General features: G+C 43.3%; 1 protein-coding gene across 7 annotated transcripts in view; it reads left to right on the forward strand.

The window, feature by feature from the left end:
* MEGF11 (multiple EGF like domains 11) overlaps window positions 1-27,311 on the forward strand; it is a 336,636-nt gene that overhangs the window by 150,122 nt on the left and 159,203 nt on the right. For 6 of the 7 annotated variants that reach the window (XM_083475008.1, XM_083475007.1, XM_083475006.1 and 3 more), the window contains exon 7: window positions 24,865-24,939. The exons of the other annotated variant lie outside the window; for it this stretch is intronic. In XM_083475008.1, the coding sequence (XP_083331134.1) occupies window positions 24,865-24,939 (75 nt within the window). The remainder of the gene's footprint in view (window positions 1-24,864; window positions 24,940-27,311) is intronic. 7 annotated transcript variants of the gene reach the window in all.

Genomic DNA, 27,311 nt, shown 5'->3' on the forward strand with positions numbered 1-27,311 from the left:
GGGTTCCTGAATGGTAGGGAGACCTTTTATTTAATAGGTTGTGGGTTGCAATGATTGCATTGTTTCCTGTTGGTCTACAACAGGCTTCCTCAAACTGGGCCCTCCAGATGTTTTTGACCTACAACTCCCATGATCCCTGGCTAGCAGGTCAGGGATGATGGGAATTGTAGTCTCAAAACATCTGGAGGGCTGAGGTTGAGGAAGCCTGGTCTACAATGTTGGCTGGCCTTTTGGGGGAAGGAAAGGATACTAGGAAGGGGCCCATACTGTTGTGGGAGGATTCCAGGTATAATTGGTAGCAAGGAAGAATGGGCAAAGTAGTTTGGGAGCAGGAAGCATTCAGTCCCCTATGATTTCTCCATCTTGCTTCAACCAAGGGGGGTGCATAGGTATGCTCATCCCCATCCACACTGTGTGGGACCCAGGATGTAATGGCTGGGCAGGCAGCCCTCACCAGCCCAGCTACAGCCTCTGACTACTGGGGAAGGATGTGTGTGGAAGTCCAGGAGTGCTGTGGCTTCCTCTTCTAACCTGTCTTAAAGTAAAGGTAAAGGGACCCCTGACCGTTAGGTCCAGGCGTGACTGACTCTGGGGTTGCGGTGCTCATCTCACTTTATTGGCCGAGGGAGCCGGCGTACAGCTTCCGGGTCATGTGGCCAGCATGACTAAGCCGCTTCTGGCGAACCAGAGCAGTGCACAGAAATGCCGTTTACCCTCCCACCGGATGGGCAAGAGTAGGGACCGAGCAATGGGAACTCACCCTGTGGCGGGGATTCGAACCGCCAACCTTCTGATCGGCAAGCCCTAGGCTCTGTGGTTAAATGCTTCCTCGTTATTCCTCCCTCTGCCCTGATGGCCCTTATGCAGGCATGCAGCAGAAGGCAATGGGAGTCTGTAAGAGTTTAGTCTCACCCGTTGCCTCCCAGCATGAAAACTAAGGTTGGCTGCCATTATGTGGCCACTGAACTGAAACCCATTTTCGGGAAAGGATGTGGCCAGAGGGGGAATTTCCTTTGCCATTGGCTCTGTGGTTGTTTATTTTCTCACACAAAAAGGCATGGCTGCTCTCTCCAAGTCATTAGCTCTTGTCCTCCAGCCTGCGTTCAGGCTCGGGTTGTCTGACCTTGGTGTACCTGGATGGAAAAAATATCTGAAACAGCACTGAAATCCACTTTAGGCGACAGACTATATTTATTTATTTATTCATTCATAACAAATATTTTCATAACACCCCCTCTCATGAAACATCAGGGTGGTGTATAGCAACATATAAATAAACATTTAAAAGCAGTACAGAACAATCATGAAATTACTGGTTACTCAAGAAAAAAAATGTAAACAACTGCATAGGCCTGTCGGCATAAAAATAAGTTTTCAAAAGATGCCTTAAAGCCAAAAGCAAGGATGCCTGTCGAATCGCTGCTGGAAAATTGTTCCACAGCATGACAAAGGCAATACTAAAATTTATTTTATGCTGATTTTTTGTATTCCATTTACTATATGTAATTTTATACATTTCCCAAGATAGTTATAACAAATAAACAAAAAAAATCATGAATTGTTGAACAAACCATGGTTCAAGCAAACCATTGCTTAGTGTTATATATGATGCAGCCGCTGTCGTTTTCTCCCACAGTTTTTTGTGGGTTTTGAAATCCTACAAAATCTATTTTTCCAGGTTTAAAACCCAAAGCCTTCACAGTTTGATGATCGTAACTTGGCAGAACACGTGTTTATGTCTTGGAACCGGAGGTCATTTAAATATATATATATATATATATATATATATATATATATTCTAAATTATTTATATTCTGGTCCATGGGGGGGTGGAACTATAGCAGAATATAATATAAAATTATAAAGCAAAAGAAACCCAATAAATCAGAACAAAACAGTAATGCATATATGATCCAATCTGGTGCTTGTGTGTATAAGCAACGTCACTGATACCTGTGCGAACAAGTACTTTGTAAGTATGCAGCTGAAAGCTAGTACAGTTTGCCAATAATGTTAAAGATCACTTGTGGGTGAATAAAAGATGGAACACCACTTGCTGATGATGATACCACAAAGAGGGCCTTGTCTGCAGATCTCAGTGAGCAGCTGGGTCTACGGGGGAGCAGGTGCTCTTTCAGATAGACGGATCCCAAGTTGTTTAGGGTTGTAAATGCGCACTGCAAAACTCTAAACCTGCACTGGAAGCAAATTGGCAGCAAAGTGTTATATGCTCTCTTTATGTCACACCAGTGATCACATTCTAATCCATAATAGCTGTAAAACAGCCTGGTTGCTCCACACAGAGCACATTGCAGTCCTCCAGTCTTGAGGTTATTAGTGCATGGGTTACTATGGCCAAGCTGTCCGTCTTGTGTGATAGAGACACCCACGAAGTCACAGGGGACCCAACAAACTCAAGTGAGATGTGAATTAGTTGACAGTACAGCACGAACGTGTTGTCTGTTTAGAATCTCATTTTGGTGGTTCCAGCAGCAATAATTAGTGTGTACTTTTGAACAACTGAACCCCTGAGGAGGGTGAAACCTTGCTAATAGGAAAGGAGGAGGGGCGCTGGATCAGATTTGCATGATTAATGAACCATAAATCCATGTTTAATCAAAGGTGAAGCAACAAACTAATTTGACATAATTTTTCAGTCCCATGAAAGGGCTGTGCAGAGTCTAAGCAAGCATGTGATCTTGCCTGAACTGATTCCTTGTCTCCTGTCTGGGGCTAAACTCTCCAAGCCCACCAACGCATCAGGCTCTGGGTTTACGCTGCTTTCATGAAAGGTTACCTGGAGAGAGCATCTCCCATTCGTTGCAAAATTTATTTCCTGATGAATCCAATTTACATTAATGTGGGCTCATTAAAAGATAATTATTGTGCCACGGAGAGGGCCGCAGCATCCATCAATGGAATGTCTCTAATTGTTTTAGTCATATGATAAAGAGATAATCTTGCACCAAGCTTTTTCATTAATGCCACTCATATAAATGTCAAAACTGAATTTTTTAAAAAAACTCTTAACTGCCTGCCAAAACATAATTGTCTCATTATTCTTGTAGCTATTGTTATCAAAATCTGGACACCTGGTACCTGGTTCCCTTTTGCACAGTCTTGCACACCGCTGGCATTTTGCATCTGACGGATTTCTTAGAGCATCTATAAAAAATGCAAATGTGACTGAAAATGTTTACCTTTTTGAATCAAGATCAGAGTGGAATGTTCCCAGCACAATCCTATGCACGCTTGCTTGACAATAAAGCCAGTTGGACACAGTGGCTTGGGTCCAAAGAGCTGTGAGTGAAAGGTGAAAATGCATTCGTGCTGTTTTGTAAACTCTTGTATAAGTGAAAACTTCTTGCTGTGCAGCACCGATAGTCCACCAGAGGTTGTGCTACAGTCAGAACACACTGGCTTTCTATGGAGTGAGACTAATGGTGTCTGTCCTGGCTTCTACTCATGGACAGTAGTTGGGCTCTTGACCTGGTTATTATTATTATTATTATTGAAGGCTTTATTCCAGAATTCACTACTGTGCCAAAACATTGATCAAGGAACAAATTAGGTATTTTATTGCATGGCTTCCATGGCAGAGGGCAACTTAGCTTACTTTCACAAGGCCTCTAGTGCTCTTCTGCCAATTGCTGCTGTCTGTTTCTGGCACGTCTTTTTGGTCTGGATTGTGTACATTGAAATACATGGGTGGTTTCTAGTGTGCTCTTGCCACCTTTGGGGAGCACAGGTCAGTGTCACCTTTTGGGACCCTGCAACTATGATTCCCCTAGTAACATCTAGGGTGCTCAATGAATCAGTATTATTTGATTATCTGTTTCTTTCTTTTTACTGATTAAATTTATTTAGATGCACTTGCATGTTACCAAAATGTGGAAAAAGAGAGAGAGAGAGATTTTGATTTAGTAAGTTATCAATTATTGGAAGGAAAGTTTGTATTTCAATAGTTTAATTCCTATGCACAGCAACCTACCAGACTATAGGGGGAAGCAGTGTGGGGCGGTGAATTGGATTGCCTCTTGTGTTTGGTCTTGGAGGTCTGGATTCAAATCCCTGCTTAGCCATGGACCTCACTTGGGTGACCATGGGCTAGTCTCTTGGCTTAACCTATTGTCATGATCTATGACCCAGCGATTTTGCAGTGTGCAGCAAAGGATACCGAGGTAGTCAAGGTTCAGGCCACTTCACTGGAACGGGAATCATTAAAATAAGGCTTCAGGCCCCTTCTGGCCAAAGGACACACCTCTGCCACTATCCTCTGATTCAAGAGGTTGAGTTCCTGCAGCATCTGTTTCCCAAGCCTTTCAGGCATCAAAGCCTACAAAGCAAGATGAGGGCTCTTTAACCAGCCAGCCTAGCACACTCCAGATCTGATGAGCCTGCATAAGGCTTCAGCTGGCTGAAGCACCTAGCAGATAACAACAACATCAAGGCCTCTTGGAACTGTCCAGGGTCCTGTTCTTTTCTGCTACCCGGGGCTCTTCACCCTCAATTTCTCCTGTGGGCATCAAATTCCCATGAATCAAGACATGTATTTCACACAGTTATTGAGAAGATAAAACAGGATAGTCTCCTTATATAAGTGCCACCATGACTTTTATTTGTGCACAGCCTTTCAGTCAACAGTGCAGCTGACAATAAAATTCTGAAAGTACAATAAAGCTAACTAATACATAAAAATAAGCTACACATGCAAATCTATAAAAGCAGTGCTCTCCCCCCCTTCCTGGGATAGTATAAATAATAAAGTTTGCTCTTAACTCACAGCCTGGTAGATGTTCAGTTGGGGCCCAATTTTAATCAATTGGCTAAATCTTATAGCACTCATAACTTCCAGCATTTTCTCATGTAGTTCTGCCAGGAAAGAAAAGGAGAGTATTTAGGGTTATATCAATAGATCAGCTGAATTAAACAGCCATTGTCAGACTTAGACCTTACAGGGCCAGAAATGTATTATCAATGCCTGGTTTTGTTAGCTGACTCCCATTGCTTGTCAGGCATTGCATAAGAACGTCTCAATGAAGATGTTCAACGCCCTTTTGCATTCACTGTTCTGCAAACACTGGGGAACAAAGTATTTCACATGGCTAGCTAGGGTAAAAATCATGGCAGGGCAGGTCACACTGCCTGAGCTTGTAATTGTAGGACAAAGGAATAACAACTTATTCACTGTTGAGGCTGACAAGTACCTTATTGCATGAAAGAGTAAATAAAGAGGACAAAGTGCGTTGGCTTGAGTTTGCTGACATCTTATTCAGTGTTGGGAAGAGTAGGATGAGTCTGGTTGAAATCAGCTAGAATGCAAAACTGAAGTTCCACTGATTATTAGAGAAGTTAGAAAGATGCAGATTCCACATTGAATCCTTCTCTTGATCCCTCTCAGGCGCATTTGGTGGAGACGCCAGAAGGGGCCTTACTTGGTGGCTGCTGCCAGACTTTGGAATTCCCTCCTTAGAGAAATTAAACTGGCCCCCTCCTAGTTGTCCTTCTGCCAGCTGGTGAAGATCTCCTTATTCCAACAGGCTCTTGGGAACTGACTGCTTTTAATGAAATGCCTGTGCTGTGCTGTTTTTTATTGTAATTATCCGTTTGTTTTTAATTGTGTGTGTATATATAATCTTTAATTGTTTTTTAATTATTGTTTTCTTGCTATGTTTTAAGCTGCTCTTATTTTATCTGTAAGCTGCCTTGAGTCCCTGTCAGGGGGAAAAGGTGGGGAATAAGGAAATATAATAATAACAATAACCCCTCTACTCCACCCCTTTTTCTTTCTTCCTTTTTTGGTCAAGAACGATGGGAATTATAGTCTAATGGAACCTATCAACCGATAGGTGCACTCTAAATTTTGAGAAGTCCTGGGCAATAAGGAGGAGGAGAAGGCGTCCCAGAAATAGGTTTTTTATTTCATGCAAGTTAATCACATTCCCCCACCTCCACTCTCTGCATCTGGATCACTGAGCATGCTTGTATTTACGCATTCCAAGGAAACTTAAGATGTTATAAGCGATCGATAAAGAGGTTTTCATTTGCAGACTGCACATTTTGAAATATCATCATCCCATCCCATTGATTTTTGAAGTAAAACTTAACCAGGGATCCTCACAGGAATTGTGGAGATTGATTTGTTCACGAAGATACCCTCTGGAAAGAAAACTGATGTTAAAAGTCAAAACAGTTTTGAAGATGTGGGTCTGAATTCAAAAGTTCTCATCTCCTTTTCAATAAATATGCATGCGGGATATTCAGAATGCTTGGTCCCTTTTGGCTTTCTGAGCTAGGCGTTGGATGGTCACCTTGTGAACAAAGCAAGATTTCTCACAAACTCCAAGCCATGAAAGGTCCAAGAAGCATGAGACAAGTTTTTGTCAGGCTGGCATTTTTTAAAAATTATTTTATAAATAGCCAGGAATATTGTAGATCAGTTCCAATGATATGTACAACGGTTTGGTCTTATTTCAGAGAAAATAAGCTTAACTGAAGAAGTGTTAGATGAATTAAGGAAAAATGAAATGTGGATCTAATTAATGGAGTAATTTGTTTTGGTTATAGGTTAAAGTACTTCCCCTGTGTGAAACCCTGAGCAGCTTTTGTCAGTCACTGGGTGGGGTTCATACTGAGCTAGATGGACCAATGATCTGAATGGATAGAAAGCAGTTTCCTATTTGTGCATGTGTGCTCCAGAGTAGGCAACCTGCATAAGAGTGAAGTCTAAAGGGGGCTTATTCCCTGTGATGTAAATGTGGAAGGTCAGGGCTTTCCCCCACAGTAGCTGCATAGGACAGCACCACATGCATAGGACAGCACCACATTTACAGTACATTGCCTCTAATGAGGCAATTTCTATCACCAAAGGAAGAGGGCAAATGACAGGGCCGGCCCAATATATTTTACTGCCTGAACACAGCAAGTTATCCCAAAGTCTTTAATATCTAGAGCTAGTCTGTTTTTTTAGGCACCTGAGGCAGAAAATCCCACACGTGCTTCCCCTCAAGCATTAAAAATGCAATACTAATAAATTGCATTTTAAAAAACTGTTTGCTGCCCTTTCACGACACTCCACATCTTCTGCCTGAGTCAGCCACCTTGTTCTGTCTAATGGTAGGACCAGCCCTAATGAAAGAGAACACTGATTTGCATTCAGTTTGCATGTGTTAATTCATAGGCATCGATGCAAATTTAGAAATAATTACTATAATTGAAATAGAGCCTAAGCACATCTCACTGTAGAGGGGAAGACTATGATCAGGTGACCTGTATGTGCCTGGGTCAGTTTTTGTTTTTTTAAGCAGACTTGGATCATACAAACCTACAAATAGCAGATGCCTTCAAATGGAGGAGTTTGTAAAGTTAGGCACTTGACCATCCTAAGGCAGCATCTTACTGAGAGCAGCATTTTTGCGTTGGCAATGCGTGGAAAGGAACCCCCCCTCCCCCAGTATTCTGCTTCCGCAGATACAATTTATCCCTCCTCCAGCTGCCCCCATCTTTTATTTTTGCACTTCTTCCTTTTTAATTGATTTTTGTCCTGAAAACTTTGCACTCTGTAGAATCTCTCTCTTGGTCTTTCCCCTATTGATTCTGTCTTGTGGATATGAAAAGATGGAAAGAGATGTGCAGATCCTTTTGTAGTAATTACTCACCACCGCTTCTAAGAAGAGCTCGTGAACCTGAAGCGAGCTGCTGAGCTGCAATGAGTGCCAAGGGACTCGGAAGCCACCCAGGTGCCGTCACCTTTAACTGTGATAATGTTCTCCCTTCTCCCACTGCCTCCCTTTGCCTGTCCGTTCTCTCGCTGCCTGCACTGCTTACGACTCAACTGCCAGATAGTCCAAAGTCAATTTAGTCCAATGGATAATCCATCTTGCTTCTGTTGCACGTGCAATAAGAGCTGGCAAGTTCTGGCACACTTTTATTATGCTGATTCATCACACTCTGCTTGGGGTTGCCTGAGAGGTCTGGCAGACCTTGAATCAGCAACAGCAGCTCTTGAGGGTTATTTTTCATTAATAATAAAGGATGCGACCTTCTGCTGTTCCTCGTCATTGATTTGTGATTGGGGAAGAAGTGATTGGCAGAGTTTCAATGGCAGCCTGTGGCCCAAGAGACACCCTCCTCATTATGCATTAACATTGCCATCAAGCTCGGTGCAAGGATCTCTGAAGCAACCTGGAGTGCAAGAAGTTTAATTTCTCCCCTGCTGAGGATGGGGTGGTGGAGAAATACAATTACCTACCTAATTCACACCTTCCCCAAATCAATAAGCAAAATGCAACATGCAACTGTGCTTTGAAGTGTACATGTCTCTGAACTTTGCTGTGCAGTTCCCCAACCAAAAGTGGACAGCAAAATAAGTTTATTGGAGAAAAGTGTGCGTAAAATGTGCATATCAGTGAAAACAGCACAAAACACCTTGTATTAAGGAACATTGCTTGCAAATTATATATTGGGGAAAATGTACACTTAACAAGTGCTGAGAAGTATCCCCCCAACTAGGGATGTGGGAGAAATTTGGTTCACTTTGAACTTTAATGCAGATTTACATAATCTTCATTTCCAAAAACAATACACAAACTGAAATGCAACTGTCCTTCAAAATCTGCTCTTTTCTGAATTTTGCAATGCAGTCCTCCAACTTAAAAAAAAATGTGCAAAAATCTGTATAGTACAGGGAAATGTACATAAAGACACATTATATTAGAGAAACTTGCTTGCAGAATTGTGCACAAAAATGAGTTTATTAGGAGAAGGAAAATGCTGCTGAATTTTTGTAAGCATTTTTTAAAAGTGCAAACTGATATAGAAATAATTGGAAAAATGAGAGAAACTAAAATTGCCAATTCATCCAACTCTTGCACCCCTGAAACTGTTGTTGGAGCGCAAAGCTTCATCCTATGGAATCCTTAGCAAGGCTTATCTCCTCATAACTACCACCATCAGCTCCTGCCCACCGCCACCTGGTGCAGGAAGACAGGATCTAGAAATGATCTAGAAACTGCTTTGTCAGTTTCTAAGCAAGGTGAGAGTTCAGTTCCAGCTCCTTCAATAGGAGATCTTCTCCTGCTCTCTTTTTCCCTGAGCACAACTGGAAACCAATGGTTTCATGTCTCAGTTAGTGATCTTAACATTTATTTATTCATTTGATTGGTTGATTTATAGCCCCACCTTTCCTCTAAGGAGTTCAAGGTGGCATACATTGCTTTCCTCTCCCCATTGTATCTTCACAACAACCCTGTGAGGTAAGTTAGAATAAGAGACAATAAATGGTCCAAGGTCACTCTGTGAGCTTCATGGCTGGGTGGAGTCCAAGTCTAACACTCTAACCATTACATCGTACCAGGACCAGCCCAAGACATCTTGCTGCCTGAGGCAAAGGATAAGATATTCCCCTTCACCTTATTCCATGTGCAGAAGCCAACCAATCACCACCTTACTTCAGCACTGTAATTAAACCCGAGAGACGCTGGCTAGATTAGGGCAAGCCGTGTGACATACGCTCAGACACTTCCCCATTGCTGCCTGCCCTGCAGCATCTGCCACCTGAGGTGGGCTGCCTTAGCTCTGGCTAATGGTAGGGCCAGCCCTGCGCCATACTAGTTCTCACATTCTGCTTCTCCCTTATTTACTCTAGGCAAGAGGTTCAGGACGCATTAATGGCTCAGGACACTCAGAATAGTGAGAGTCACAGAAGAGCCCACATTCCTTGCACCAGCGTTCATTGTAAAGAAGAGCTGTGTGATGTCTCAATTAGACTTTCACAAAGGCCCAAATTTGCAAGGTCGTTCACACACTTTTTGTTAAGAAGAGGCAACCATATGTTTCTCATCTTAATTGCCCTTCCTTATCCTCCCTCTCTTTCTTGCCTTCTCCCTGAAAAAAGAAGATGGTAGTAAAGAAGGTTTATTACACATTAAATTAGTTTCAGTAAGTGTGATCATTAACTAGGTCGTAAAAAGCGGTATTGGAATGTTGCAAAAGAGTACTTTAAAAGAAAACAAAAAAGAAAACCTCACCCTGAGATACTTATTAAAGGCCACTGCCTCTGCTGATACGTTTCCAAGGGGCTTGCAATGCAGTTGCCCACCTCAACCTAGACTCCCACTTGATGTGACTTATATGTAGGGTGACAGTCATTTCCGACCTGCTACCCTCTGGACTACCACTGCCTACAGCTGCAGACGGGGAGTTGTAGTCCAAAACATCTGGAGGGGTCCATACATGGTCCCTTCCCCCCAATTTCCACAATTCACTTGGAATTGGTTTAATTATGGCAGAGCTCCTTGAGGAGTGACTGCTAGCCATGATGGCTATGCTCTGTCTCCACAGCTGAAGGCAGTAACGCTTCTGAGCACCAATTTCTGGAAACTGCAGAGGGGAGAGTGCTCTTGTGCTCAAGTCCTGCTTTATGGGTTTCCCACAGGCATCTGGTTCACCACTGTGAGAACAGGGTGCTGTACTAGATGGGCCATTGGTCTGATCCAGCAGAGCTCTTCTTATGAGGGTTTGGCTCCTGGGCTTCTAAGCAGACCCAACTACTTCTGGCAGTTATTTGCCCTCTGCTGCCTTGAGTTGCCCCCCTGCTTCCCAAAAGTCTCACATTAGGATCTAAGAAACTACTTTTGGTGCAGACTAATGGGATCCTCCCCTCCCCTTCCTCCCCTTCCTCCCCTCCCCCATCCTGTTTTCTGTGTACAGCAGCACCCATCATTACATTGATGCCATTGCACCACAGGATGCAAGTTCTTCCTTGCAGCATAAACCATTTGTGTGGTCCTTAGGACTCAGGCCCCACTATGGCAGAGTGTGTGTGTGTGTGTGTGTGTGTACTTGGCAGCAATTCCTGTTGGCCCAGAGGACAAACTTTGAAGGACTTGTGGGAAACTGAATATTTTGATTACTATTTACGTGCCTCTTTCTGTCTTTGTATTGCTGTCTCCTAAATTCAGAGTCATTCTGGAGAGCAGGAGCAAAGCCCCATCTAAGTGAGAATATTTTAAATGAAACAGCCCAAATAAACTTCATTTTCTCCCAAAACCGGATGCTGGTAATGAAGTTTTATGATCTGTTAGCTTAATGTTCAGGCTTATTACAGCCAGATGCTTTCCAGACTGCTGTGCTATCTTAACTCCATTCCCATTAGCAGGAGCAGAGATTCTGTTTTAGCAAATCATACACCAAGGCCACTCTTAAAAGCATGATAAGAGTCAACGATGGAAGGTCTATCTAGAGCAGGGATGGGAAATCTTTTTCAGCCCGAGGGCCACATTCTCTTCTGGGGAATCTTCCAAGGGCCACATGCATGTACATTTTACCTTAATACAGTAGACTAGTTTCTACAAACACATAAACACACACCCCTCTTTCCATGCAAGTAAGAGGCATCGTCAGAGTTCAATGATGCACTCCACCCCAGGAGGGGTGTAGCCTGCAAAGAGTTCTGAGGGCCAGATGGAAAGTCCCGAAGGGCTATGTTTGGCTCATGGGCCAGAGGTTCCCTCATATAGAGCAGCATTCATTTCCCATAGTAGCCATCCCATTGCTTCTCAGAAACTCACAAGATGTAGTGATGGCCACCAACTGGACAGCTTTAAAAGGGGATTAGGCAAATTCATGGAGGATAAAGCTACCATTGGTCATGACACTAGTCATGATGGTCACATAATACCTTGTGTGTATGTATTGCCTCCAGTTTCTAGGAGGCAACAAGGGAAAGGGTTATCATGCCCATAGCCTGATGGGCAGGATTTTAATCTGGAACAGTGTTTGATTCCCTCTGCCTCCTGATGGGAGGAAGGGTCAGGGGGAAAATAGTATAGCCACTCCTCACTTTGTTTTTTGATTAACACTGAGTGGTTGCACACAGAGTCTCCCCTCTGAGGACAGAGACATTGCACATTTCCATTCCAGGCCCTATACGCTGTGTATTTGGGCATGGGATTTCAAAATGCTTGCAACCCTTGCCTTGACGTCTGAATGAGCCTTAAAACAGCTTGAAACATTCTCAACCAACATTTTTATTAATTTGCTTCATGAATTGTGATGGAGGAAATGTGTGCTCCTTCTGTCCGAGTCTCAGTGTGCCCAAAGTAATACTGTCCCAGCCCATCAGCAATATTCTTCGTGTGACACTATTTACAAATGCTACTGTGGTTCTTAAAAATGATTTATGCGATTGTGTACCTGGGGAACCTCCCGCATTACCCTGAGAGTTCTCTGTGTTACAGGATTTAGATGAGGCATGAAAACACCCCAAAGGATAAAACAAGCTCTCTCTTTATGCTAATTTTTGTCTTTCCAGACAAGAAATAGGCCAAATTCTGCCTCTGGGTATCAGCAGCCAATTCCCAATTTAGTCTGACTGAACAGCGTCTGATTGTGGGGGGGGTGTTAGGAGATTCATCTGCCCCAAGTCTTGTGGGGTTGGATGGAATCCCGCCTGAACTGATACTAAGTGTGGGAATGGTTGGCTGCTTGCCGCACAACTTCAAACGATGAGAGTCTTTGTGAGCCAGTGTGGTGTAGTGGTTAAGAGTGGGGGACTCGTAATCTGGTGAACCGGGTTCGCTTCCCCACTCCCCCACATGCAGCTGCTGGGTGACCTTGGGCTAGTCACACTTCTTTGAAGTCTCTCAGCCCCACTCACCTCACAGAGTGTTTGTTGTGGGGGAGGAAGGGAAAGGAGAATGTTAGCCGCTTTGAGACTCCTTAGGGTAGTGATAAAGGGGGATATCAAATCCAAACTCTTCTTCTTCTTCTTCTGTAACCACACTTCAGTCAGCAAGTGGTTGTCATGCTCCTGTAAAGCACTTGGAAATCCCTAAGAAGCGTGTCCTAGTCATGGGTTACTTCCCTTTGTTCCTCCATTGTCCTGTTGTTTTATTAGCTCTCTGTCCCAGTAGTGACTGCTTAGTAAAGAGATTTTGGGTTTGAGGTGGATAATGCAACAGAAATGTTTACCCATCACATGGCAGCTAGTGAAAAGGGAAATTCCAGGCTACAGATAATTGGGAAACGGATCAAAAATAAAACCACCAGCTTTGTAACGTGTTTAAACAAGGGATGAGAAGCTTTCTTTGCAGCCCAAGGGCTATGTCCTGTCTTGGGCCACATGCCAATGTTGGGTGGGGCCAGATGTAAAAGTGGGTGGAGCAACAGGTGTGACTCTTACCTTTGTACAGTAGGCTGCATTCCAACCATGCAGAAGTCAGTGGTTTCTACACATAGACTACACATCTCTGCACCCTGGCCATCAAGAGGCATTGTCACAGTTTATGGATACATCCCAGCCAACCATATCCATCTCTCAGCCATGAGGTTCCTCACTCCAGCTTTATACAAATCTCTGGTTCTACTACACTTGGAATACTGCATCTCAAAAAGGACATTGTAGCACTTGAAAATGTGTAATAAAGGGCAAACAGAAGGAACAAGTGACTAGAGCTTTTTCCTCCCCCATGAGAAAAGGGTACAACATTGGGGGCGTATTTGGGTTGGGAGAAGAGCAAGAGAGAGGGGACAGGGTTGAGGTTTGTGAAATCATGCATGGTACTGAGAAAAACAGACAGAGGTTTTCATCCTTGACTCCTAATACTAGAACCCAGAGGTGTCATCCAATGAAATTGAATGTTTGGAGATATGAGACAAGCAAAAAGAGGTGCTTTGTCACAACACATAATTAAACTGTGGGATTTGCTTCCATAAGCAGTAGTGAAGGGCACTGATGGGCAGCATTAGAAAAGGATTAATGTTCAACAGCCATGATGGTGATGTTGTTCCTTTCCTCTTGGAGGAACTATGCCTATGAATGCCAGTTGCTAGGCATCATAAGTGAAGAGAGGGCTGTTGTTTTACATGCTTTTGGGCTTCCATAGATGCATCTGGCTGGCCAAACAAGTTGCTGGACTAGATAATCTCAAAAGGCTGTTTTCACTTTACTCTGTGCATTCTCAAAGTCTCCTGCTGTCTCTCCCACACCAATTTCATAGGTGCCCCCTTGCAGCATTTGTGGGCTCCCTCCCCCTTCAGCTGTTGGGCATGTTGAGCATTTCCTGACTCGACATCAAATTCTGGATGCCATAGTTCTTGAAATTATATGACTAGCTGGATGTTTTAACTGTTGTGTGATATATTGATTTCTCTTATATATGGATTGTGAACAGCTTTGAGATTTATAAATGAAAAGTGGTATCTTAAGTTTATAAAACAAATAAATAATATTCATGTATAGGAAAGTAATGTAATGTTTGGTCTGTAATGTTTCGTTTTGCTTCCCCCACCTATTTTCTGATACAGTATTTAAATAGGGAGCATCTGTTTTCTCTGTTTTGCTCCAGAAGGCAAATGATGCTTGGAGGATCTCCAGCTGTTGAGGAGGAGGAAGAGGAGGTTTGTGACTCGTCCTCCAATCACACACAGCTGTACTCTTAAGTATCGGACTAACATTTCAGAAGTCCTTGGAAGCCATGAAACCTAGCTACTTTCAGGGCTTCCTTCCAGCCATACAATTATGTAAACTTATAAGACAGTCAAGTGTTCATTGCACATATAGTGAATATGCTCCTCTGTTGCATTTAACACAACCTCCCTAGTAGTCTAGTTGAAAACAAAATATCTTAAGTTGTTCTTGATGTACTTAGCTTTGGAACATTGAGTATCCGGGGGAGGGAAAAGAACGGGGGGTGGGGGTGGGAGAGAAACAAATGGCCACTGATTTTCAAAGCAATGCAATTTAACTTTGTGGTGTGCCATATGCAAGTCTTCAATCATTTCTCGTGCCCAAGAAATGAAATATGTGTTTGGAAAAATCAGATTGGCAAATAGAGAAATGCTTTGCATGTTAATTTGATGTACTTGTTGAGCATTGGCTGTTCCTTAAGACATTGCAAAGGGAGAGGTAGAACCAGTTATTCACTAGTGTAAACGTGGGATGTTTAAATCCAGGCTTTTATTGATGCTTGCAGCAAGGAGATAATAAACGCTTAACAAAAATCTCATCAGCATCCTTTAGCAGCCTCCAGTAGGGTCATGGCTCTTCACAGTGCTTCCTTATTTCTCTCTCAAGCTATCAGAAAACGGCAAGTATCACTCACTGCTCTCTCTCAGAGCTGTTTAGCTCTCCCTGGGAAATGGAACCAGCTTGGGACGAGCTGTGGCTCTAATTAGAAGACATTGGACATTTATAGCTCCAGAGGCATCAAATGGGGTCAAGAATAATCTTTTGATCAACTAATAGAGGCATCTGCAGATGGAAGTCACCCAGTCAAAAGTCCTGCTTTGAAAGCAGGTTCTGAAATTAGAAGCAAGAGCTTTGAGGAGCTGAGATTAAGAGAGGAATTGTTTGAGTGGGTGTTTTCGATCAGCGTGTGGCAGTTGTTGTTCTCAGGCTCTTGAATTCTCTTTGGCAAATTCGGGTAGCAATGGTGACAGTGAGATGGCATGTGATGCTATTTGGTCTGCTATTAATGAGTTAGTTATGGCACATGTGTGGTAGCCTGATTCTAGAGGCAGAACTTGGAGCGAACTCTGCAACAAGAAAAGTCAGTTTATATGAATGATTCAAAGTGAAGCACTAATTGGCTGGTTTTGCACCATTGTTTTCTGCCTCTGCTAGCCATTGGGAGGCCAAAGGACACCACCCAGAGATCCTATAATGGTCTTGAAGTAACTGATCAGGGAATGGCATAGAAATGGTAGCATCTACTAGCAATGGATGCATCTGTCAGTGTTGGTTTCTCGGTTTCTCATTTTTTCATTCTTAAGTTTTATTTTTTTTACATCCCACATTTCTACTCATTTCTCCTAATATACATATCCGTTGACTCAGTTTTGTCTTGTATGTGTGCTTTTGCAAACGCTTTCCCCCCAACAGACTGCATTTTTGTATTTTATGTTCACTTAGGTGCATTTTGGGTGCGCTTTTAATTAATATATACATTTTTATAATTCAATAATAATAATAATAATAATGACTGTGGTGGTGGGGTTATTGGTTTTGTTTGTTGCTATGTTATATATCTGCCCCGTGATCCTCTGATGAAGGGTGGATAATAATAATAATAATAATAATAATAATAATAATAATAATTGCTATTATTATTCTTTGACTGGGCAACTGCATTGCAAAATTTGGAGAAATGCAAATTCCAAATGAGATCTGTGTTTCAGTTTGCATATTGGTTTGGAAGGTGTCAATTTAGCAGGGTCTTTAGAAACTGTGGCAAGTTGCAGGAATCACAGACATTGCGCTCATGGGAAGGAAAGTGACACTAAACTGGAGGTCCTTCTTTAAATTTGGATGCTATGGATGTATGATGGCATTTCCCCCCCATTCTGCCCTGTTTTCATCAAATGCAGCATTGTTTCTGTTCCACTACAGTTCATCATCTGCCAAAAGCGGCATTATTCATCTTGCTGTCTGCTGTGGCAAAAATTACATAATGTATGTAATTTAAAGAATTAGTTACGTAAATTAATGTGCCATAGCATTATTCCACCCCATTCATTTCAGTGCAAAGAAAACAGTATGCAAATAGGGGTGGGACATAATCAGTCACACATCGTTTGCGGACTGAAAGCAGCGACAACCATGAATACCGATAGCTTTCACTAAATTGATTTCCATTCTGGATATAGGATGAGTAAGCAAACACAAGCAGTTTCTGGTCTTGTTTCTCTTTCCTTTGGAATCCTCTGACTTCTCTAGCGGAAGCAGGCCAGGTAACTGCTTAATCCCAGCTGTTGTTAGAATGACTTTTAAAGGGGCAGCACCTTGTTTCCTTCTTCAGGTGTGTCTGTCTCAGGTTGAGGTTTAAATAACTAGCTTTGAAGATAAAAGTAGAAAAGCAATTCATTAACTTAATAACAATAGTTCTGAAATCCAGTTACCTTTGCTGCAAGTGAAGTCCTGCTAAAAATCACAAATGGAATTAGATTCCACCACCTTCCTTCTTCTGTCCTGGAAGTCTGTCCAGACTGAGCGGGTGAATATTTTGTCTTCTGGAGGTTGTTGAACTATGCTGGCTGAGGCTAATGAGGGTTGCATTGGCTACTCCTGACCAAGAGTAAAATCACAAGTGGAATTGTAACCAATACAGATTAGACTCCCCCTCCCACTACACCTATCTTGGATATCTGTCCAGACTTGGGTAGCCAATGATGGGCCCTTTGGATGTTGTTGGAACTTCAGCTCCCGGCATCAGCTCCTGAACATTGGCTTTTGCAAGTTGTATTCCAACATCAACTGGAAGGCATTACATTGACTACCCCAGCCTAGATTTGGTATTCCAAAGGTGGAGAAGCAGAATCTGAACCAGCAGTTGAATGCTCTTACTCTGCAGCTGCTCAAAGGGCTTTTTTTTTTTATCCTGAGGACAGTCTCTCTTTGCCACTGGAATTTCATTTGTCTTTATTAGGCAGTGATCGGAGCCCTCTGAACAGTGGGCTTTGATCTTGCCTCATGTATCACATTTGCCACTTGCAGGTGCCCTCCCACCGTTTTGCATCTAAACTGTCATCAAAGTGGGTGTCTTATCACTTTGCTTCCATTCAAGGCAAGAGTGATGAAATGGAACATGCTATCCTATAGACCAGAGGTGCAAAGAGGTGATGTCATCCCCCTCCTTTAGGAGCATAAAAAGATGCTTATCGTTGCTGCTAAAAAGAGATCTATGAGGAATAATTGCAAATGTGCCATGAGAAATTGGCTCAACGACAAGACAATTTCAGAGAAACAGCAGGTAGCTTTTAAAAAGCTATATCATGTAATAAACATCTTGCTGTGTTATTAGGCTTTTGTTTTAAGTTTTTTATAAAGGATATCTATATCTATCATCTAGCTATCATCTACCTACCACAGTGTACAGAAGCTGCTGTTTTGAAAAAGTGCCTTGTTTGGTCCATTGGGTTACGGCTGGAATTCCACCCAAGGTCTTCCTGGTTTGAGGCCATTTGGCTGCTGAGATGTTGCAAGGAATGAGAAGCTTTGGGGCTAAAGGAGCTCCCTGATCTTTACATGCAGTTCTGTGCCAAATAATGTGAGGGATCTGGCACTGTACTTAAATTCCTGAGAATCACTGTCTCCTCCACTTGCTTTATGGATGTGGAGGTCAAGTCTTTGTAAGAAGAATCCTTCAAGATTTGGTCAAAGGTCCATCTGATGCACTTGTGCTCCCAAACATCTGAAGGACACAGAGTTTGGAAAGGTTGTCCATGGCTTTTATATTCCAGACATGGAAGAAGAATCTGACTTGGCAATTGTATTTGTTTAAAGCTGTGCTTTTTATTTCAGTTACTTGTTTAGGTGTTTTAAAATGTATTTTTATTTCTTATGTTCTCTGCTGTCTTTTAATCTCACAACAGCTCTGTGAGGTAGATGAAGCTGAGAGATAATGGCTGACCCAATGAGCATTGTGGCTCAGTGGGATTTTGAACACAAGTCCTAGTGCAACATCCTGACCACATTTGCTTTACCCTCCATTTCACCTCAGTGGCCAGCTAGGTGCTTCTGGGACACTTACAAGCATAGTATGAAAGTTATGGCTTCCCCCATTGCTTGCTCTTATCAGATATACTACCAATGGACATGGGTGTTCCATTGTACTGTAGATGTACAGGGATACATCTTTCAAAAGTATCCTGAAGGGTGAGGAGCTTCTGTGACCTGCTTGTATGGCTACATGATTCCTCAACCTGCCTCTACCTTCCTCAGTACCTTTCCCAGCCTTGCTTCTTGTGTTAAAAGGTATAATAATCTCCACACAGGTTAGAGACACATTGGATGATTCATGAGGCTGGGCCCAATGTCAAATAACTCACGATGATCTTCCTCTTCTATGCAGCTCCTTTGTTAAAATGGGAAGGTGAATTAACCCTGACACCGGGGACAGCCGGCATGGTCAACCAGCAGCTTTTTGAAGGCACAACTCCCATCAGCTTTGACTGTTGGCCTTTCTGGCTGGAATTGTTGGGAGTTGAAGTCCAGCCACATTTGGCAGCCTTGCCTTACACTCATGCAACAAAAGCTCCATTAAGGAAATGATGCAAACTTGCTTCATTTGCCTACAGAATTTGGAGTGGCTGGATGCAGAGGATGATGAAGAGGAAGAATATTGTATAGCATAAACATAGCCTGGACCATCTTCTTCAAAGGATGACATGTGATGCAGCCTGGCTGTTCGGGCATTTAATAAATATTATTATTTTGCTGTCTCCAGCTTTTTATTGCCAACCTCTGTCATTCCCTCCGCAGAATAAAGACTTATGAGATACTTCTAGTTTTGAATACAAATAGGGTAGGGAAATACTGTGGTGAAACCTAGGAAGTTAACCATTATGAATTAACCCAAACTGTTCATTTTAGTAAAGGTGCTTTGAAGCATCTCAATACGTTCTGCAGCATAAGCTCCCTGGCAGATATTCTTGCACCCAGCTTGCTATTAATTTGTATTTCAACAGGGCCTGTGTATTCACACAGCTGAAGGCACCATAGATGCAGCTGGTCTTCTGTGAATGGGGATCCTTCTATATACTGCTGGCTGGCCTGAAATTATTCCCTTTGAGGTGGCTTTGTCACACTGGCACCTCTATTGTCCGTTTCTGGGCATTAGATCTTGGAAAAGATTGCAGGCAGTTTGTCATTTCCCTCTCTCCATAGATTGAATGAAAAGCCAGACACAATGATCTCTCGTGGGGGATTTTAGCCACACACAGAAGCCTTGCCAGTGCCTTGCCTTGCCGTGTGTGTGTGTGTGTGTGTGTGTGTGTGTGTGTGTGTGTGTGTTTATACCACTGTCATCTGAAGATTTCATGGCAGTTCACTGCATATATATATCTTCTATGAAAACCTTACCCAAACCCGATACTCTCCAAATGTTTTGTTGTTCCATTCCTATCAGTCTCAGAAAGGGATGGGGAAGATATTTAATATCGTTTGTGATTAAAGGCAAATCTACCTAATTCACACTTTCCAAAACAGTACATGAATCACAACACAGCAATCCTTCAAAATCTGCATTTCTCCAAATTTTGCAATGCCATTTCCCAGCCAAGTAACACGTACTAAAATGCACATACTAAGGTAAAATGTGCATATAATGGTGCGTATTGGTGGGGAATGACATATGAAAATGTGTTATACTATAGAGAATATAAAAATTAGAGAATAAGCGCTTTGCAAAAATTCATGGATTGGGTAGAATGGCAAAGAAAAAAGGGTGCAGTAGGAGAAATTTCCACTAAAATGCTGATTAATTTTCATGAGGTTTTTTTTAAATGAACTGATATGGAAATGTGGAGGAAACTGGCTGACAAGAGCTGATGGAATTAGGGAAATCCAAAATTCCCAGAGGGCACCAGGTTGGGGAAGACTTCTTTATGAAACTGGGGTTTTTTTTGGGGGGGGGGTTGCAAGAATTTTTACTTAGGTGTCTCATTTTGCCCCAGTCTTCACCTCCCTGTGTGGTTCTTATATTGCAAAACAAAACCATGAAACTGGCATTTATCCACAGCCCAATTTTGTTATGTTGCTGCTCATTGTCCATATCACCAGCAAACGTACAGTTGATGGGAAGGTTTGACTAGGTTCCATTTATTCTTTCATTCATTCATTCCAAAATGTTTTAGCTTGCTTTTCGCAGAAGAAAAAAACTCCATCCACCCACCCCACCCTGCAAAATGTGATTATAAACTACATTCAGAAGACTTGTGTTGAAAAAGCAGTATAGATATTTATTAGATTAATTTGATTCAGTGAATAACCCATTAGCAGCCTATTTTCTGCATCATGCTTAATCAGGATTGCTTTGGCTTAGTATTTGGGGTTTCTGTTTAACATGGTTGTTTTTCTTCTTAAATCTTTCTGTAAGGTTCCTCCCCGCCCCCCTTAGGGCTGTATCCAACATTATCTGTCCTCTAGTGTGAGAGCAGATAGGTGAGCTTTAATATGACACAACAGAGGCCACAACACCAGTTGCACAACACAATAGTTCTGCTAGCGGAAACTCATTGTGCAACATATGGTTGCACAATAGACTGCAAAGTTACCAGCAACTTGCTTTTATACATTCTCTTGTGTAACAATGTTCCACCGGTGCAAAAACCAGTGGGACAAATATAAAACTAAATGACTTTAACTTAATGCCCTGTTGGATAAAAAACCAACAACAATGAAGGTTTGTAAGTATCTGTTTAAATAAATAAATAAAAGCTTACCCATTGTGGGCCTTCAGGGGAGGGCAAGCTGAGATTGAAACAATCAGAATAATGAAATAGAAGCAACTAATTGTATGAACAGCCAACAGATGCCAAAAAGAAATCCATCCAGACCTTACATTGCAGAATATAAACCATTGTGCTCTAAGTCATTGCAGGGGCTTTTTTTTTGTAGATTTGTCTTAATGCATGAAATATAAATCCGTAGGATGGCTGTCTCTTTCTGACACCTGACCTGTGCCATGGGGTCACTGGAGTCTTTCTCTGAAAGCCCTGCTGCCTATGTTTTTGCCTGCGGCAGGAGGAGAGACCTCGAGTAATGAGAGAGGGTTCCAAGGCAGATGGGTGCCTAACAATAGAACCAACTGCTGTCTCATTTTGCCCCAAGTTCAGTATTTATTGTGGTTTTGGTTGCATCATTTTCTCTTCACTGCCCTTCTTAACTTTGGAAGAATAAGAGAGGTTTTTAAAAAAATAAAATAAAAAAGAAGAAGAAGAATGATGGGCACCCGTCAAGTGACTGTCTATGTTCCTGTCAGCAATATTTTCCCCATCTTGTCTTTTCCTGCCCAAGGAAGCTTTTAAGTTCTAAAAATGTTCTGGCCTTAATTTGTCTAGAGGTTGACTGAAGTGCTATGCATCTGTCTCTCTCTCTCCCCTTTCTCCCTGCTAAACGTGTCCCTCCACCATCAGCAGCCTGCAGTAGTTCTGGCGTTACAAGCTACCTTTTCTGAGTACAACCTAATCCGACTTGGTTAGTTCAAGATTGTTAAGGCAGAACATCCCCCTCCCTGGCTGCAGTCCTAGGTCACATCCGCACCAAACCATACGCCCTTATACTATGTGAACAGCCATGGCTTACCCCATGGGTAGGCAAACTAAGGCCCAGGGGCCAGATCTGGCCCAATCGCCTTCTCAATCTGGCCCGCAGATGGTCCGGGAATCAGCGTGTTTTTACATGAGTAGAATGTGTGCTTTTATTTAAAATGCATTTCTGGGTTATTTGTGGGGCCTGCCTGGTGTTTTCACATGAGTAGAATGTGTGCTTTTATTTAAAATGCATCTCTGGGTTATTTGTGGGGCACAGGAATTCGTTCATTCGCCGCCGCCCCCCAAAAATATAGCCCAGCCCTCCACCAGCTCTGAGGGACAGTGGACCAGCCACCTGCTGAAAAAGTTTGCTGACCCCTGGCTTACCCAAAGAATCCTGGAAACTTGTTAAATGTGCAAAGATCTACAGATCTGAGGAGTCGTCCCGAGACAAACAAAAATGCAGGGAGCCAGCTTACTGAGTTTCCCAGAATGGTTCTTCAGGTTCCTTTGTTAAGCAAAACAGGGAATGGGAGGGAGAAAATACCTAAGGCATTGGTCTTTTTTCTAAAGTGTGTGTGTAACTCTTTATTTTGCCCTAACAGCCTCTGCATCCCGAAATCAATTTGCACCTAGGACAGACTAATGCATTAGATTTGCCTAACATCACCTGCATCCCATCTCAAGACTTTACAGTCTCCAGACTTTGCAGCGACTCCATCGTGCCTTGTTCTCTCTCCACATCCATCCTTCTGACTGGAACCATAGCTCACTATTCTGCAGTATTGCAGGTGTCCTAAAGGAATTAGAATTACCTAACTGTGTCGTTTGTTCTCCCCACAAATGGATCAACACAGCTCCCTACATCTTTTGAGTGCTACCATTGTTGCTATGGAAATTGCATCGCTTGATCTTAGGTATAGGAGGCCAAGCAGCTTAACTGGCTATGCGAATGTGGAAGATGATTAAGATATATATTTAAATAAATAACTGGGGCTCTCAAATTCGTGTGCATTTTAAAAAAAAAGGCACAAAGCCCCCCACAATTCCAAACGTGTGGAAAGATGTTAATTGAGGCTTCTTTGGTCTTTGTGTTTTTAAATGGCCTGTCTTGGTGTAACTATTTATGAACTGAATTGCAAGGCAGGAATTGGAAATCCAAAGGGCATAACAAATAATGCATTGGCCCCAAAGTTTAATCACTGCTAGTCAAGGAAGACGGAAAAGCCAGCTTTGCTTGGCCCGCAGACACGGCTTGTAATATAGGGCATTGGAATGTCACTGTTCCCTGTGAGTCGAGGGGTGCCCTTGCATTTTAAAAAGGCCGCTTTGAAAGCACCGAGGAGGACTTGAAAGAGCATCTGCCCTCGGCAGTCTGTGCAGGTTGTGTGTAAATGGGGCTCTGCGGTGTTAACGGAGCTAAGCCTGGATTACTGCCTCCATATCGAGATCAAGGCAGCACTGTATGGAGATATTTACAATAAAATATGGATTTATATAGTGCCTGTCTGAAGCGGCACTGCAGCCCATTGCTCAGGTGACAGAAAGATGTTCCAACTGCTGGTGTTATATGGTGCCAAAATGATGAGGTCTGTGGCAAGAGCAGGGTCCTCTGCAAAGAGATGTGGCTCTGGTGGCATACAGAATAGTGCCCCCAAAGCAGGGCATAGTTCCCCAACCCAGGTTTAATGATTCATAACAATCAATGTAAAAGTCTGTAGGGCTGCCGGTTGGCAGCCCTGCAACAGTCACCTTAGCTCATTAGAGAATGCTTGTTGCTGAGTTTGTTGCATGTTCTGCCCTTCCAGAGCCACATCACAGAAGCATATGTGCAAATTACCCACTTTACAGGTAGACTTAGTGACTTCTTCACCAACATGCTTACATTTAGGGAAACTTTCCTGTCTGAAGTGTTGAAGCTCTGTTGTCTGTCAGCTACACTTAAGCCTCCCTCCCCCGGGGAGTTATGATACCCCGGGGACATTCTGTGACATCACAGAAGCTCATTCAGTGGCCAGATTGTGTTTCCGTGCAAGCAGGAGCAAAAGCAATAGGCTTACTGCTTCCCCCAAACATGCCAAGAATTAGCTGTGTGGAGCTGAAATAAATTGAAAAATGCACGTTTCAAGATGTTGCCTTTCCTCTGATACTCCCAGCTCACTTTGTGGCTTGCTAAATTTCTGTGCCGTTACCTCAGCACTGTGGGAACCTGTGTTGATTAGGCCCAACCAAGCCTCTGGATTTGGCCTGCCATGTTGAACCATGTCCAGCATGTAATGTCAGGGGTGGGGAAATTCAAGCCTTCAATGCCAAGGAAGAATTGGGGCATCTGCAACCATAGCTTCAATTCAGTGCTTTTTTTTGAACTTGGTGCCTTTGTCTGTCACCCTGCATTGCAGAGGATTGAACTAGATGACCCTTGGGGTCGCTTCCAACTCTGCAATTTGATGATTCTTGAATTCAAGCCGCAGCTGCAAAAGAAGATGGCAATTTGTTTATTTTTTTAAAGAAAAATACTGGATTATGTGAAACCTTTCACTGGACTAGCATAAGACTGATTTCCAGAAATATTCTGTGTCTTGTTCTAATGAGGGGGAAAAGGGGAGGTTATTTCTTAACAATCAAATGTAGTTTAGTTTCCGTTTGTTCTGTTTGGGGATCTCAGGCCCTTCTGTATTCTTAACTGTGTGTTCTTGTTATGCTGTTAGTGTTCAGTTAAAGATGCTCCCTTTCCTTTCTCTTGCCATCTTTTGCTCTCGCCCTCCCCTCCACCTCGCCTCCCCCCCTTCTTTTCTCTGCATCCTTCCTTTTCGTTTTCCCATTCAATGTCAGGAAGGGCCACCTCTGAAGGGGCACCCGAGCACACGGCAGCACCAGCGGGGAGTAGCAGGAACCACACCGCCAACAGTGAGTGGGTCCAAAACGCAATCTCTAGTGGTGGTGATGGTCTGTCTTTTCTTGTTCTTTGCAAGAGTGTGTTGGCTGGGCTGGGGTGGTGGTGGTGGTGGTGGTGGAAGTGGTTCTGTCCATTCTGTTCACTGTGCATGCTTTTCCTTTCCTTTCTCAGCTCTTTTGTGCCATGCATGTCACACGGCACTGCATTCTGTGTGTTTATGTCAGGCTGTGTGTGTGTGTGTGTTTCTCTTTATTTATTCAGTCATTTGTAAACCGCACTTTTGGTATGCAACAATAAAACAAAAAGACAATACCACAGTGACAGCAGGAAAGACCTCGATAACATAGCAGGTTGATTTTTTTTAATAATAAAAAAGTGCCAAAGGCCTCTCTGAACAATGAAGCTTGAAAGAAAGTAGGCATTGCTCTTGCTGAAATTGTATTGGCATGGAGTTCCATAGGGCAGGGCCTGCCACAGTCTCAGTTTGGGGCCAACTGAACTGCAAGGGAATAGGGGACCACCAAAAGTGCCCCATCAGAAAGTCTCTATGATTGAGATGGGCTGAAGGAATGAAGCAGTCCTTAAGGCCTTACTTTGGGCCCAAGTTGTCTAGGGCTTTGTGAATTAACAAAATAAACTTGATTCTGACCTGGTAGCAAATTGGCAACCAATGCAGCTCTCTTGGTAAAGAAGTACCTTGCTGCCAGTAACCTGCTCCTGTGAGGAATCTGGCTGCTGCGTTCTGCAGGAGTTGCAGCTTTTGGACTGGATGCAAGGACAGCCCCACATAAGGCATGTGTCAGTAATCAAGTCTTCAGGTTACCCAACCATGGTAGACTAGACTGGTCTAGGAATGTTTGCAGCTGGTGTGTACCAGTTGAAGCTGGTGGAAAGTATATGTCATTCATATATACGATCTGAAATGTGATCCATAACTCTCTGTGTATAAATAATGGAACTTTACTCACGTGGGGAAGTTGTCACAGTGTTCATTTGGCTTAGACTGGTGAATAGGGTGATATTCTTCCAGTGGCTTTCCTCGTTTTTTGTTTTGCCTGGAAAACTCTAGGAAGCAATTCAGAAATGGAATCAAATGGATAAATAGATGGGGAGCCTGCTCAATATGTTTTGCTGGCTGAATATGCAGAGCAAGAAGTCACCCATCCCTAGTTCGCCTTCAGAAGCCTGGTGATCGGATTGCATCCTCCCCCACCCCTCCTCTGGTAGCAGGATAGTTGAGGGGCCCAATTGAGCATGCACAATCCTATCATTTAATATAGGGAAATGACTCAGGAGAAGCAGCTGAGGGGGATTGCCACCAAGACCTCCCTGCTGACATTTCCTACTTCAGCTTGCTTAATGGTAGGGTTGGCCTTGAGTCCAATTACAAAGACTGTGCTAGTCTGCCAGAAATCCCTTGAGATGTCAGATTACATGCTGTCTCATGCTTCTTCACAGTTGTAGAGTAATGCTTGGGGACCGATCAAGCCCTCTGTCCTTAAGGGTTCCTGGGGTGGGTGGATCTTCTCCTCCCTGTTACTCAGAACTTCCCTACCACTCTCTCTCTCCTGGCTCTCATCTTCCTTCCTTCCCTCCTTTCCTTTAATATTGGGATGGGGAACCTCTGGCTCCTGAGCCAAATCTGGCCCACCAGGGCACTTTCCCATAAACCACACCCACCTGCTCCGCACCTGATATAATTTTTAACATCTGGTGTGAGGTAGGTATTGATGTGGCTACAAAGGTACACTCGGGGCCTTAAAGAGAGCTCCCCATTGTTCCTTCACTAGCTCAAGGCACCCTCCCAATCAGCTGAGGGGCAGGGGGAGTGTACCTTGCTCCCAATAGCACCAAGCAGTTTACACTGAACCAGAGAAAGCTCCATTTTAGCAGTGGTTTCAGTTCAAGCTGCTCGGTGACACTGGAGCAGCAAAGTTCTTGTGTTGTGGTTCCCAAACACCTGCTGGCTGCCACAGTGGCGTAGTGTGGGTGGTGCAGGGGGGCCGGCCGCACCGGGCGCAACATCTGGGGGTTAGTGGGCGCAAATCCACAGGTTAGGGGGCGCAAATTACTTGCCTTGCCCCGGGTGCTGACAACCCACCATACGCCACTGGGCTGCCAGGTTTTTGGGAAGCTCTGCCCAATAGAGTTTGACAGGTGAGCGGAACAGCCCTCCTGTCAGTCATCTGATGTCCTAATGATGCTGGGTGTTTGAGAGGTGGAATGTCCCACCTACCTGTCAAAGTTGACCCACGGATGTAAGGCATTATATGGAACTGAACCACTGAGTTCCCCCAGCTTGGCTTTAATGCTGCTGTCCATCAAATTAGTCTAGTCTATGTATATAAAACTAAAAAAAAAAATGCCAGTAAGCCATAGGATA

The sequence above is a fragment of the Podarcis liolepis genome (genome assembly GCF_965112155.1).
Source record: "Podarcis liolepis genome assembly, chromosome: 14".
In the NCBI taxonomy this organism is placed as follows: domain Eukaryota; kingdom Metazoa; phylum Chordata; class Lepidosauria; order Squamata; family Lacertidae; genus Podarcis; species Podarcis liolepis.